General features: G+C 51.0%; 1 protein-coding gene across 1 annotated transcript in view; it reads left to right on the top strand.

Annotated features, from left to right (window-relative positions):
- The first annotated feature begins 15,520 nt into the window (after positions 1–15,520).
- SFRP5 (secreted frizzled-related protein 5) overlaps positions 15,521–15,959 on the top strand; it is a 6,712-nt gene continuing 6,273 nt past the window's right edge. Inside the window, exon 1 of the mRNA XM_008586179.1 lies at positions 15,521–15,760. Within this exon, the coding sequence (XP_008584401.1) occupies positions 15,521–15,760 (240 nt within the window). The remainder of the gene's footprint in view (positions 15,761–15,959) is intronic.

Consider the following 15,959-nt stretch of genomic DNA (forward strand, 5'->3'; position numbering starts at 1 on the left):
CACACAGCAGGGACTCAATGACATTTGCTGAATGGAAAAATGATGACTTCTGTCTCTGCCTCTGGGACAGGATCTCAAGCCAAGGAAACTCCATCTTCTCTCTTCCTTTCCCTTGGCCCCATCTCCTGGGCTCTAAGGAGTTGAGATTAGTCTTTTGGGGGAAGGTCTGGGATGCAGCCCCCACCCTTGCCAACTCTGCCCCAAATCACCCCGCTCCAGGAAGGTCTGGGCTGAGGGCTCCCGGGACAAGAGGATGCCTGCCCGCACCCTCACGCGGCTCTCAGGATCCCAGACACAGCACCTGCTCCCTCTGCTGGCGGAAGCTGGCAAGTGCATGCAGATTCCTCCACACTGGAGCTACTGGGAAGGCAGGAGGGAGGGCTCCAGGGAGCTCCCAGCCAGGACCCCAAGTCCAGGAAAAGGCAGGGCGAAAAGTTTGGGGGGATGGGTAGGCTGGCCAAGTCCTGCCACAGCGAGCAGCCTCAGCCCTACCCACAGGGCTGGCAAAGCTGGGACGTGCTTTGGATGCTCCATCTTTGCTGAGCAAGGCCTGGATTGGGGTCCCCAGACAGGAAGTGGGGACACTGCTTCCACCCAAAGAACACATTACTCACGAGGGCAGCCCTCTAGCAGCCCAGCCCTGATAATAACAGCCAGCACCGCACACCTGCTCCACACCTACCTCATCTGATTCTTCGCAGTCCTGCCAGGTGGACACTGTTGCCTCTGCGTATGGATGAGGAACTGAGGCACAAAGGAACGGTGGAGTGAGAACCCGGACCCAGGTGAGCGTGGCTTTGAAAGCCCTGCTCTTCTCGTGCCCTGCACCTCGAACATTACTCCTGTGACCAAGGAGCCCCTTACCCTGTCCTGTGCGGCTTCCAAGCCAAGGCTGGCTGGGGTGTGGCTGGAGCTGGGGTTGCCTGGGGTTGGGAATGGCCCGGTGCAGTGGAAGAGCCAGGCCCTGGGACCATACAGCACTATGGGCACCCCCTGGTCTTGCACAAAGCACGTAACCCCTCTGAACCACTGTACTCTCACCCATAAAAGAAACATAATTCCTGACTTGGAAGGTCGTGGTGGGGATTAGAGATAGCATGTGTCAATTTGCCTCCACAGAGCACTGGGGGGCATAGAATCACTGTCATTGTTGGTGGTGGCTTTAGAATGTGCCCACGAATTCTCTGACACTTCTCCCTCCCCTGAACATGGGCTGGACACAGTGACTTGCCTCTAATGGGCAGAGGGGAGCATAAGTGACAGTGGGCAGCGTCAGAGAGCGGGCAACACCAGGCACCGCACCTCTGCCGTCCTCACTCTCTCAGATCATTTGCCACAGGGAAGCCAGCTGCCATGTTGTGAGGACACTTGAGCTGCCACGTGGCCTCCGGACAACAGCCACACATTAGCCTTGGAATCAGCTCCTCCAATTCTAACCCAGCCTTTGGTGGTCTGTGGCCCTGGCCAATGTCTTGATGGCAACCACATGAGAGACCCTGAGTCAGGGCACCCATCGAAGCTCCTCCTAAATTCCTGACCCACAGAAACTGTTGAAGATAACAAATGTTGGTCATTTTAAGTTTGTTGTTTATTAGTTATAAGAATATCACTAATATACTTTATGATCAGCATCCCTGGGCCAGCGGTTGCTTTGGGGTTGAGTTGCCCTGTCTCCTCCACAGCTGTGGTCACAGAGAATCTGCACTGAAGAGAGTCCAAGCCCTGGGGACCTGGCTGGGAAATAAATAATAATAATAATAAGTAATATTTCCTGAGCACCTACCATCTGTCAGACATGGAGCTAAGTGCTTTACATTTATCTTTCTAGCAAAATCTCCCGAAATCACAAGGTAGATACTATTATCACGCCTATTGTACAGATGGGGAAACTGAGGTGCCAGAGATTGAGTAACCCACCCAGGATTACACAGGGGAGTAGAAGAGCTGGGACCTGAATCAAACCACCACTCCAGCACCCAGGTGCTTAGCCAGTGTGCTACATGGGCCCCCTGAGGTGCACGGTGACTCGAGGGCACACTCCGCCTCCTGTCTCCCCAGACCCCACCACTGCTACCACCCACTTGCTCTCCTGAGAGGGTGACTAAGACAGGTACCAGAACAAATCCCATCCAGTCATTGTCCCTTAGCCAAGGCAGTGCCTCTGCCCGCATACACCCTCTGCTCCTCTCTCTGCTGAGAGAAAGGGATCTACCCCTCACCTACCCCTGTGCTGGCCACTGAGCACCTTTAAACATAGGGACCCTTCATGACACCTAGTCCAATCCCCACTCTCCCTCCCCCACCCCCGCCATTTTTTCAGATGTAGAAACAGAAGCCCAGAGAGGTGCAGTGACTTGTCGAAGAACACAGAGGAAGCACTGAGGCCAGAACCCCAGTCTCCTGGCTCCTCTCAATCCATCTTGCATGCTGTCTGTCCCTGCACGTTGACTGCCCCAGTGTCCCATGTAAGCTCCACCCACCCCGTCTGGATACCAGGAATCAGCCAAACTTCACAGCAACCTCCACTACCCCAGCCCCTGAGGAGCCAGGAGGAGGGGGCTTATCTCCACCTGTGATGTGGTGTTGCCTCAGCCCACCCCCACCCCTCCCTGCCAGGCAGCCTTGATTAATGGGCTAGTGCTATCTTATCTCCCAGCTGCAGCGGTTAGGGATTAATGGGTGGTGGCAGGGCCCAGAGAGAACACATTCTGGCCCCCAGATCAACCTGAGAGCTCCACAGGAAGGTGCAGAGCAGGAGGAGAGGGTTGCAAAGGGGTCTGTTCTCTAGCTGCCTCCCTGAACTAACTACTGAGCCACCACAAATATGTAAAGCACCCAGGACAGAGTCTGGTACTTAACAGGGGCTCGATAGATGGCAGCCGTTGTTACTGTTGCTGTTGTCAGTTCTTGGAGTGCTGGGGCCAGTGTCCGCCTGGGGCTTAACTTGCTAGCCAGAGGCAGAACCCCTGAACAGCCCATGGGGTAACTAGGAAGTCACCTCCCCACTCTAGCCTTGGGCAACCCATCTGCAAAACAGACTCAGGTTTGGGGCTTGGAAGTGGGATTGCAGAGTTGATTTTTTTTTTTTCTTTTAAGTTATTTTACTTAACCTGAGAGTGGGCTTAGGGGGTCTACCCAGCTGTGAGGCTTTAGCAAATCTCTTTACACTCTGAGCCTCACTTTCCCATCTGCAAAAGGGGTGTGATAATCTCTACAGTGTCCTCTACAGGGGGTTGTTAGGACGAGATAACTTCCAGAAAGCCCTTTATAGGGACTATTCCATGTCATACTGGAGTGTGGGTTCTGGGATCCCACAGGGAGTCAGATACCAAACTCTGACCAAGAGGCTGACATTGATGTGTTTCTACTCACAGGACCAACCCCCAAACCCAGGCTCAGCTCTGGGAGAGGAAGGATGGCTGAGTCATTGGCCGTCCCATGGCTGGGGCTCAGGAAGGGTGACCAAGCGTTCCACTTTGCCCAAGACAGTCCCAGGTTATGTCTCTTTCCAATGTGTAGTCACTCCTATTGTTAGGAGTGACCTCTAGGCTGAAGAAATGAAGTTTTGTTTTTCCCTCAGGCACAGTGAGTCCCTCTGAAGTCAGGCGTCTAACTGCGCCAGAGCCGTGCAGGGGCCCAGACTCAGAACCCCACAGCCGGGCTTGGTCCCCACGGCTGGGCCTGGTCCACCTTGGAAGGGCCAGAGGACTCCCATCAGTTTCTTCTCTTGCTTTCTCAAGAAACATGTGGTCTCTATATGGGGGGACAGAAAGACATGAAGATGAATGAGGGATATTGTGGGAGAGAGGTGCAAGGAGGGTAGGGAAAAAGGGAGGGTGGTCTTTCAGATGAATAAACAGAATAAGAGAAGAATGGACGGGTTAAATGAGACAGGGAGGAAAGAAAAATGAATGAATGGATAAAAGGGCAGAATGGACAAAAGGAAGGATGGAAGGATATTGAAAGGAAGGGATGAAGAGATGGATGGATGGATGGATGGACGGATGGACAGACAAAGGGAGGGATGAAGAGACATGGATGTGAGAGTCTTGCTGGTCCCCACCTCCCATCCCTTTAACAAGGAGCCCAGCAGAGGACTTTATTTCCAGAAGGACATACAGATTGACTCCTTGGGGCCCCAAGAAGCCGGTCTTCCCTCCCCCACTCCAAAGACGCTCCTAAGACCACTCCTTCCCCTTTGCTCTCCTTTCCTCTTCCCAAAGGGCAAAGGGCAGCACAGCCAAGGAAGGCTATCTGCTATCAGCCCTATTTATCCAGCCCTGTTTACTCTGGGTCGGCAATTAACAGAGTCTCCTTCCCAGATCAATTAATAGTGGGGGGCCTACGGAGGGCACTGGGAGCCCCAACAGGCCAGGTTACTCATTGGCAAACAATGGGGAGTTGATGGAGGCTGCTCCTTAATCCTGCTCTGAGGTGTCCCATCAGTCACCCCTTCCTGACCCTCAGAGAGGCCCCCAGGTCCCAGGCAGTTCTTCACTCAGAAAGGCTGGCATGAGATGGAGCTAGAAAACCCTGCCTCCAGGTGTGCAGTTGTGTGTATACAGCTGGGTCCTTGATGTGCCTTCACTGGGCAGCTTTGAGATCAAGCTTAAAAGACTGTGTAGCCGAGTGGTGAAGATCGTGGGCCTTGGAAAGTGACCAGACCCAGGTTCACAGACCCATCTCTTCCCACTTGCCAGCTGTGTGACCTTGAGCAAGCTACTTCATCATTCTGAGCCTCAGTCTCCCACTGTGTAAGACAGGGACGATGGCAGGACAGATCTACATCAAGAGGCTGCTACGAGATTGAGTGAGTCGACATACGTGGCCCACACACGTGGCCCAGCGCTGGGCCTTAGTAAGGCCTCTAGATGCAGCAGATGTATGTCACTCATTGGCCAAAGCTTTGGGCTCCTTTGGGGAACCAGGGACACCCTTCTCGTCTTGTCATTCTCCAGCTCCTTCGACTCTCCCACGGGAGCCCCTCAAGTACCAGCAGGCACCTCCTGATACCTCACTCACCGGAAGGACACCAGAGGTTCCTGGTTGTCCGGTACAGTAGCCACCAGCCACATGTGGCTATTTAAACTGAAATCAATTAAAATTAAATAAAATGAATATTTTTTAGCCATTAAAAAGGAATGCAATATTGATACATGCTACAACACGGATCAACCTCAAAAACATGTTAAGTGAAAGAAGCCAGACACAAAAGGTCACATACTGTGTGATTCCATTTACATGAAATGTCCAGAACAGGCAAATCCATAGAGACAAAAAGTATAGTGGTAGTTGCCAGGGGCTGGGGGAGAAGGGGAAACAGGGAGAAACTGCTTAATGTGTACAGGGTTTCTTTTGGGGGTGACAAAAATGTTTAAAACTAGGTAGAAGTGATAGTTGCATGATATCATGAATGTATCAAACGCCACTGAGTTGTTCACTTTAACATGGTTAGTTTCATGTTATGTGAATTTCACATTTCTAAAACATCAGATTAAAAATTCAGTTCCTCAGTAGCACTAGCCACATTTCGAGTGCTCAGTAGCTGCGTGTGGCTAATGACTACTGAGTCAGGGAGCACAGATAAGGGACATCTCCATCACTGCAGAGACTCTACTAACAACACTGCCAAACCAACTTGACCTTAAGGTAGCCAAATAATTACAGTGATAAAACCTCTTCACCTGCACTATCTCACCCGATCCTCTCACCAGGACGGCATTATTATTTTCCTTTAAGAGATGGGGAAATTGGGACCCAGAGAGGGGGAGGGCAACCCCAAGGTGGCCCAGGAAGTGCCAGGCCAGGGCTTACGCTGGGTCTCTAGGCATCAGTTCCAAGCTCTGTCTGCCTCCCTCAGAGATGGAAGTTGTCACCAAGCTCCTCTCTGGCTGTCTGACCCTTCTGCCCACACCCTGACTTTTGGTTTCCTATCAGGTCCACTTTCCCCTAACAGGGCCGGCACCAGTTTAGCAGGAAAGCGTGTGAAAGCATGTGGTCTGGAAGTTGAAGGGTGCTCAGTTCTTGTCTGCAAAAACTGTGGGGAAGAGAACTTATTGCCAAGTGATTTGGAATTTTAACAAAAATTCCAGGAAGCCAGAGGCTGGGTAATGTGAGCCGAGGGGAAAGAATGCACCTTTCCCTGACCCCGAGCTGCCTCGCCACAGAACCAGGTCAACAGGGCACAGACCTCTTTGTCTCCAGCGGACCCTGAGCTGTCTTCAGAGCCCTCCAGGGTGGGCTGGACTTTTTCGTTTTCCTGACTTGGGCACCATCTGGATTCGAGGGGCATGGGGAAAGCATAGAATCTCAGGAGAATCAGAGCTCTGTTCAATTCCAGCTCCATCATTTACTGCCTGGGAGAATAAGTAAGCTTAACCTCTCTGAGCCTCAGTTTCCTCATCTGTAAAATGGGGTCCGTTCATGCATGCCTCCCTCAGTTGTTGTAAGGATGAAACAAGATAACAGGTGTGACTCGCAAACACCCCATGAAGATGAGTTATCTTCATCAGGACCCCAGCAGTTCTCAGCTACTGTCCCCATAGGGATCTCTCCTTAAGCACAAACCTCTGAGAAGTCTTAAGACTCAAGTCTTCATTAATAATAACACTAATATGAGCATCTTGCCAGACTTTCTGAAGGGTGATTATGAAAACCCTAACAGAAGCAAGGGCTGGCTGCCCTCCCTGCACTCAGCGTGTGTGTGGTGGAGTCGATCCACCTGGGAGACTCCCCACTGTGTGACCTTGGGCAAGGAACTCCGTCACCTCTGATGTGCGTCTCTAAAGGGGGATGACAGTAGTAAGACCTACCTCACAGCACTGTCAGGAGGGCTAAATGAGATGGTAAAGGACTCAGCACAGGGCCTGGACACACGAAGGGCTGCTAACACAGTTATTAATCAGATCCTACACTGGGTACTGGGGCAGAAAAGATGACCCCAACTAACCACACCAGACAGGGAATAAGGCACAGGAGGAAATTCCAAATTGTGTGGAGCCTCCAGAAGGGAAGAGTTCCCATTTCACCATGAAGGATGCCCACCAGCAGGGCTCTGGAGAGAGGCTGGAACCAATGGGGGGTGGGGGGGAGGGGAGGAGGGAGACAGAGAAGCCAGCATTTCTCGTCTTGGTCCGAAGTCTCTTGCATCGAAATCTCCTGGGAGCAGCATGTGTTGAATTGGAACCTCTGAACCAGTTGGAGTAACAACTTGTACAGCACAGATACTGACCAATTTCAGCAGATGTCTGATCAATCAGAATAGACACCCACCAATCAGAACAGAGGTCTGACTAACCAGAACACCCAGAACAGCTGGATAAGGGCCTAGGGAGAGTTCCCACTGGGCAGGAGCCGCTGCTGGGGGAGGGAGTGCTCGGTGGGTGGGGCTCTGGGCCCTGTGCCAGCCCTAACCACATGCGCCCCCTTTCATCCGTTTTATCTGTTGCGTTCCCACATGTCACAATCATCTGAAAACAGGATGGCTCTATTTTAAAAACAACAGTGGTGAAAAGCATTGATCTATCCATGCTTCTCAACAGGGGCTCTACCAGCACTGGGGCAGGACAATTCTTGGTCGCGCAGGGCTGTGCTGGTCATTGCAGGGATTTCGCAGCCCTGGCCCCTGCCCACTAAGTGCCAACTTTAAAAACAACAATGGTGAAAAGCATTGATCTATCCATGCTTCTCAACAGGGGCTCTACCAGCACTGGGGCAGGACAATTCTTGGTCGTGCAGGGCTGTGCTGGTCATTGCAGGGATTTCGCAGCCCTGGCCCCTGCCCACTAAGTGCCAATAGCAGCCCCATTGGCCCTGACAACCAAGCCCATGCCGTCCCCAGATGGGGGCCACTATCCACCCAGTTGAGAGGTATTTCTAGCTCTACTCTCTGGCTTTGCAGGGGAGCCAGCAACCAGCCACAGAGCAGCTGGTAGAGTTGAAAACAGGAGAGCAACAGGAAGTGGGCTGAGCCCAGGTGTTGGAGACTAACCTAAACAGGGCCCAGGTTTCCCAGAAGAGGGCAGAAGGGAAGTGGGGGCCCCTTTTCAGAGAGCCTTGTGTGAGCACCCACACCCTGAGCAGCCAGCTGCAAGAACAAGAACCAGGTAGCCCCTACTGGGGCCTGCACTCTCAGCAGCCACACAGAAGAGCCATTCTGGGCCAGGCAAGGAGGCCAGGACCACCTCAGTGGCCCTAAGGGCAAGCATCCAGCTGTTCCCAGGCCCAGGCCCCAGCTCCTCCAAGCAGAGGACAATTGCTGCATTGGCTGGGGTGGAGGAGAAGAGGATCAGTCAACTACTTCCTCACCCATGCGAGCTGTGGCCATGCCCAGCTCCTCCCCACCCGCACCCTCGCCTTAATGAGGCCATTGTTTGCCCATGGTTCCCCGACGGCTGGCCCTCACCCCTAGCACTCTTGCCCCAGGCTTCCCCTCCACAATCTTGCCCCCGGGTTCCTCCCGGGGGTTCCTGACTTCCTGCCCTGCACCCGGAGCACAAAGTCCTCTGAGGCCTCCCTGACCTGCTGCCCTCGTGGGGCCAGTCACTGCCCCCTCCCAGCCTCTGTTTTTTATATTAATCAGAGCTGCATGGACTGCCAGTCAACTTCTGTTCAGCATGAGAGAAGTAGTTCCGTCCTGAGAGCGTGTAATTCCAGCCAAAAGCAAAGAAATCTTCTGTTTGATTTACGGGCAAATGAACCATTCTGTGTTGATTTGGGGAAAATGGAGAATAGCTTATGAACCTTCGGTGCTGCTTTGCAGCCATGGTGGTCAGGAACCAGCAAAAGAAAGGACAGCTTTCACTTCAACATGTTATAAATCTGGGGTTCTGAGGGCCCCACATCACCTAGCCAGGGCTGACAGTGGAGGCCTGCACCGTCCACCTCCTGTGATTGCACAAAACCCTTCGAACACTTACACCGTAGCAGTTGTAAGCACCTTCAGGTACTTCTCATTTAAACTTCCCAACAAATCTGCAAAGAAATTCTTTCTGTCCCTATTCCACAGGTGGAGAAACTGAGGCACAGGGAGTTGTGTCTTATCCAAGTTCCCACAGCCCGTAAGTGGTAAAGGCCTTGGACTCTGCAATCCAATACTTTTTCCACTTTCCACAAAGAGGAGGCTCTGGAGCACCTCTCCACCCACCTACCAGGAAGTCACCCCACTACCTCTCTAGACTATGAGCACCCAGAGAGCTCCTTGAGTGCAGCAGCACAGCTAAGGAGAGTCAAACATGCTGCAGCCTCAGTGACTTGAGTGTCATCGAAGGGTCTACTCCTCCAGGGCCTTCTTCCCTTGCAAGGCAGTTTGGATCAGTGTTCACCAGGATAGCACCCCCCAGTCACTTCTCACATGCCAGCAAGCCACAGGCCCTAGAAGGAAGTCCTGCATTTGAGTCCTGGCTCTGCTTCTTGGCTGTGTGACTCTGGGCAAGTAAGGGGCCCTCTCTGAGCCTCAGTTTTCTCATATAAAATGGGGATAACAATACCTCTCTCACAGTGCTATTAGGATAATGAGATAATATATGGAAAAGCACAGAGCATAACACCAGGCACCCAGGAGACCCTAAACAAGTATTCAAGAGAGGAGGGAGAGGGAAGCCAATCTGAGTTTAGAGGGCTGGTCCATCACTCCCCACCACTCAGCAAGTATGGCCACCGACACATCACTAAAATTACTCCACTCGGTCCCCACCAGCTCCCCACAGTCATCCTGTTAACCCTCCTGATCTTCGCTGGGCCTCCCAAAAATTCCAGCAGAGCCCAAAAAGGTTCTGAACGTGACTCAAAGACTCCTTTCTTCTACCACTTTCTCCCAGCAAGTATTCATCCATCCATTCAGTCATTCATCTGTGCAACATTTATTGAGCACTTACTATGGGATTGACCGTGGGCTGGGAACAGGAGAAACCGTGATGAACAAGACAAGGTCTTGCCCTTGTGAGTAAGAATTTTATTCTAAGAACAATAGGAGCCATTGAAGGTCTTGAGCAGAAGAGTGAGGCCATCGGGTTTGCAGTTTGAAAAGATCATGCCAGCTCCTGCAGAGTAGAAAACAAGGAGACTGAGCCGGCCCGTGGCTCACTCGGGAGAGTGTGGTGCTGATAACACCAAGGCCATGGGTTCGGATCCCATTATAGGGATGGCCAGTTGGCTCACTTTGGTGAGCGTGGTGCTGACAACACCAGGCCAAGGGTTGAGATCCCCTTACCGGTTAGGGATGGCCGGTTGCTCACTTTGGTGAGCGTGGTGCTGACAACACCAGGCCAAGGGTTGAGATCCCCTTACCGGTCATCTTTAAAAAAAAAAAAAAAGAAGAAAACAAGGAGCCTGGAGAGGAGGTGAGGAGGGCGGCGAGAAAGGAAGAGTATGGGTAGATATAAGAGGAAGAAGTGAGGAGCTACAGAATCTGGTGACAGTCTCTAAAGACCACTGTCACACCAATGTTGGGTCATATTAACTAACAATTATACGGATGGCTCTTACTGTGTGCACTGTTCTAAGCAATTTTTTTAAAATTTACTCTAACCTTCTCAAGAATCCCGTGAGGGATTATTGTTATTAATATCCCCATTTCACAAATGAGAAAACTGAAGCAGAGAGAGGCTAAGTAACTCGCCTAAGGTCAAGTGGCATTGCCAAAACTAGAGCCCAGTCTGGCTGCAGAGTTCACGCTGGTAAACAAACATCTGACTGCCTCTCTGATGTGTTTCTAGGCAGGGGTGCCTACTAGCCACAGCCTAGGGACCCCCACGTGTGCTGGGAACCCAGGGAGATAAGAAGAGCACTACTCAGCCTTCTCTCCACCCACAGCCCCATCTAGAGAATTTGAGCAGGGCCCACCCCCTATCCCACTTGCTTTTGCACTTCAGGTGGGCATACTTAGAGCTGGACCAAGCCCCAGGCCCAAGACAAGCCTAATCTCTGCTTTTATCCCTGAGCCATATGAAATCCAGGACAACCAGAGAGCCTGTCAGTACCCAGGCTGATAGAAGAGAGGACTGAGGTTCCTTTGATTCAGCGACCAGTAGCCCAGCTCAAGCCCCTCTATGACCAGCCCCCACTGCCACCAGGATGCCCAGAGATCCTGAACAGGCCTTCCTGAACTGCCCACCAGAACCTAAGCTGCTCAGCATGGAGGCCCTGCACAGCTGGGGACCTCTGAGACAGATGTTGACGTTGCAATTGACAAAGCTGAAAGGCTGGAAAATAAAGCAGTGCTGGCAACGTAGTAGGAAGAGTCAGGAGGCCAAGTTTTAGTTTCCTCTTATAGAAAATTGTGGGGGACAGGGAAGGTGATGCTTGGGGTTCATAGGTCCCTGCCAGCGCTAATAATTCTATTAATTACACAGACCACGCATCCTGGCTTTTTGCTGAGCACTCAACAGCAGCTGCTATGAAGACAGTGTCCCAGCAGGGAAGCAGTGAGATGACAAAAGGCAGACGATTCCAGGAGACTGAAATAATGACAAGATTTTGTCTTACCACTTTAGGCATCCCAGACCTCCTGGGAGACAGCCCAGCCTGTGCTGGCAGGACCTCGATCCCTTCCTCAGCCTCACCTCCATTATCATCCCAAGTTCCTTCCCTTTCATTATCTCACTTGATCCTCAAGATAACCCCATGAGAATTCAGGGCAAAGTGGTGCTCCCCACTTCACAGATGAGGCAGCTGAGACTCAGGGTGTGGGAGGGACTTGCTAGTAAATTGAAAATGCATAACTCAGATCTTTTGAATCCAAGTATGGTGCACTTCCCACTGCCCCACACTGCCTCTCCTGGGGCCTTGTCAGGAGGCATGAATGGGGCAGATCTCCTGGCTCATGGCTCTGCTACAGCACTAATCACAGAACTATTTTACACAGGGCACTGTGCTGGTGTTTCTCTCATCCATTATCTCTCAGTAAGTCTTCACTAACATCCAGTAAATAGATGCTATTAGCCCTATTTTACAGATGAAGAAACTGAGGCTCAAAATCTGACAAATACCCAAGAACACATAGGCAGGAAGTAGTCAGAATTCACCACAGGTCAGTCTGACTCCAAAGCTCAGACTCTTCCTGCTACACTACAATGCCTCTGTGTTCTCCACGTGGACAAGGATCGAATCTCTTCCATGTCTACGCCACTTCATAGCAGGTTTTAGTTAAGTGTTGGTTCATGGAATTATTATTCCCAAGATCTAAAGCATTAGAAAGAACAAAGAAGGATATTTCACGCAGATAGAAGTTACAATCCAACCAGAAGATATAATAATCATGAAGCTTTATGTGCCTAATAACATAGCTTCAAAATATATAAAGCAAAAAAAGGAAAAATTGGCTAACTCATGAGCACAGTAGATTTTATATACCTCTATCGGACATAGGCAGATTAAGTAGGTTCTCAGACATTTTGGTCTCAGAACCTCTGGCACTCTTAAGAATTGAGAACCCCAAAGAGCTGTTGTGTGGGTTTATACCTATCATTATTCATAATATTTGAAATTTAAAATGAGAAAAAATTTAAATTTATCTATTCACTTGTTTAAAATAATAAATCATTATATGTTAACATAAATAAATTTTTATGAAAAATAATTATATTTTTCAAAAAAATTAGTGAGAAAAGTGGCATTGGCTTACATTTTTGTAAATCTCATTAATGTCTTGCTTAATAGAAGACACTGGATTCTTACATCTGTTTCTGCAGTCAATCTGTTGCTATATGTAGTTTTGGTTTCACCTTATACAGAAATGTAGTTGGAAAGGGAAAGAGTATTTTAATAACCTTTTCAGATAAATCAGATAACTGTGAATATTCTTCTTTGATACTACCCAAAAAATTGATATATGGTAGTTTCTTATATGTTCATAGCAATGTAGAATCTGAAACCACATCAATAAACTTCTCTTATTCTATTACCTTAAAATCCATTAGTCTATCTTTCACTTCAAATGGACCTTTGAATTATGTACAATTTTGACGTTGTAGACTCCCTGAAAGGGTGTTGGGAATCCCCTGGGATCACACTTTGAGAACCACTGAAGTAGACTACAGAAAAGTAGAAAATTTTGGTAACATAATTAGCAAGTTTTATCTAAGAGTTATCTATATAGAACTTTGTTCACAACAAACTATGAATATACATTCTTCTGAACAAATGGTCTCCTCTGTCAGCTGAGAGAAGGTGTTGCCTGGACAGATTTCAGATGCTCCGAGATGGACAGAAGCCCAGTACACCAGGTGTTCTACCCAGCTGCCTAGGCCCTGGTTCAGCATTGTCAGGAAGGAGCACCACATCAGACAGGAGCCTCTCCAGCTCAGGGTGCATGGCCAGGGTAATTGGCCACAGAGGGAGAGCTCTCTGATGACTACACCAGGGCACAGCCCTTGCCTAGGCTCAATTCCTTTGAAAGGCTTCCCTCCTCATTCTCACCAAAGGTCCCATATCAGGGAGCCTTGGGGGTCCCCAAGATAGAGATGCCAGGTAAAGATTGTCCATTCTCCTCTTCCAGGGGGCTTCCAGCCTGGCCCCCCTTCCCTTTAGAGCCCTTGGAGCTGTCAGGTACAGACTCACTCAGCTCTCAGGCTATGTGCAGTTCTTACATAACCAGCAGCAGGAACAAAGCCCCGCTCTGTCCAGGCCAGGCACCAGGACGCCAAGAACAGCATAGCCTACCAGCTGTCCAAGGAGCCAGCACCTTGCAAAACCACCTGGGGAGCTCCAACACCCCTGCCAGTGTCCAAGGCCACACCTCCCCTGGAGTGCAGAAGCCTGCCAAGCCCGGAGGGGGTGGGGGGAGCCAGAGCACAGGAAGCAGAACTGCTGCTCTGAGCACCAATAAAGGTGTCCAAGGGGGTATTCAGAATCACATTTTTACCCCAAAGTCACACATCCCTTGGGGATCTAACATTCCTAGGCATTCATTACATGCTGGCACTGTGCAGGGGACTTTCTGTCCATTCATTTTATTTGCCCCTCACAATAACTGCTGAGGAAGTTCCACTTTACAAACAAGGAAATTGAAGGTCAGAATCACTAAGTACAGGTACTTGGCCAAGGTCACACAGATAGGAAGTAGCTGGGATTTGAAGCAGGCTCTTCCTGTCTGCAGAGTCCAGGCTCTCGCAGCATTACTACGCCACACTGTCTGTCCTGCAGAGACCCTTCCTTCACCTTCTGAGTGGTCATCTGCAGGACCTCTTCATGCTGGGGGTTGGAAGAGGGAGAAGGGGGAAGAAGAGGCCCTCACTTGCTCTACCTGGACCCAACTAGGTCATCCTGGACATCAGAATACATCCTATCCAGCCCTGGGGCTCTGTCTGCTGAATCTTCTTCTGCCTCCTCTGCCCTGCCTTGTGTCCTTTTCTCACAACTGGATCAGATGAAACAGGGCCATGCCTTTTGTACCTCTGTGTCCCCATCCACACCCCACCTTGCACATAGTAGGTGCTCTGTGTGTGTTCATGAGTATTAAGGAGTGGTCCCTCGCCTCTCTCCACTACCACTGTAAGGACATACCTAGGGGAAGACAGGAGTCCTGGAAACATGGAGGCGGGGAGAGCGGGGGAGCAGGGGGAGGAAAAGAGGAGGGCAAATGCCCCAGTACTCCTGCTTCCCAGCAGAGCCTGCCCCCAGCTCCCCACGTTCTCCTCCCCATCAAAGGCTGGGAGGTCAGGTGTCAGTCTAGGCTCTCAAGGAGTCCCCCCATATACCCTCCCCTGAAGCCTCTCATCCAAGTTCCTCTCACAGGAAAGCCAGTGGACGGCAGGGCCCAGATAGGGGAGAAAGACACCGAGCCTGGAGTTTCTGAAAGCCGCCTCCTCTGATGCTTCTCTGGATGTCGATTCCTTCCTCCTCCCATAGCAGTTCCTGACCTGGATTGGAATTTATTTACCGCAGAGTGGTTAAGCCCTGGCCTTTGGAATCAAACACCTGGATTCAAATCCTGGCTCCTTCACGTATGAGCTGTGTGGCCAAGGGCTGGTTACTTCATCTCTCTGAGCTTCCCACATCCTCCCCGTAGCCATTAGGCCCACAGACTCAGAATCCAGACCTCTTGGCTGTTTCTGAGTTCTGATTCTGGAATCAAACTAGCTGGGCTCCGATCCCGGCTCTGATCCATACTGAACCTCTCTTCACCTCAGGTTTTTCTTTTTTTTTTTTTTTTTTTCTGACCGGTAAGGGGATCGCAACCCCCGGCACGGTGTGGTCCGCACCACGCTCAGCCAGTGAGCGCACCGGCCATCCCTATATAGGATCCGAACCCGCGGCCTCGGCGCTACCAGCGCCGCACTCTCCCGAGTGAGCCACGGGCCGGCCCAGTATCTTTACCTGTGAAGTGGGGAGAACAGTAGTTCCTACCCACCTTATAGCATTATTGTGAGAATTAGATGAGGTAATGTATGCAATGTGCTTACAACTGATTTGAACACAATGAGAACCCAAGTGTTAGCTATCATTGGAAACAGTAGTTGATAAGGTGGTAAAGTGCCTTGCCCCGTCCCTAGCACTTAGTAAGGGATCAATACATAGAGCTATGATCACCTTCATCCCACAAGGCTGTGGCGTCCCCGGAGGTGGGCTCTGGGTCACGTCCGTCTGTGCTTCCCCAGCAGCCAGCACGGTGCGAGGGACTGAGCTCAGTGAAGCTTATGGACTGAAGGGTGAAGCCTGCCTGCTGGACCAGGAGGGTGTGGGCAGCCAGGAGCCTCCCTCCAGGGAGAAGGGGAACCGAGGTGTCAGGGAAGAGAAAACAGAGCGGAGGTGGAAAGGCCGAGTTGGTGAGATAAGCAAGTGAAGTGAGTGAGAAAAGGAGCAGAAGAGGCTGTGGCGGAGAGTGATAATGAGGAAGGGTGGAAAAGGCGAGCGGCACAAGGCGAGGCCAGGGCCGTGGCAGGGGAGCCGGTGAGCCGCAGAGGGGCGCACGACCCGGCGCTGGGCGGGACGCGTGGAAAGCAGGGAGGGGCTGAAGGGGC

This window comes from Galeopterus variegatus, unplaced genomic scaffold (assembly GCF_000696425.1).
Source record: "Galeopterus variegatus unplaced genomic scaffold, G_variegatus-3.0.2 Scaffold3858, whole genome shotgun sequence".
NCBI lineage: Eukaryota > Metazoa > Chordata > Mammalia > Dermoptera > Cynocephalidae > Galeopterus > Galeopterus variegatus.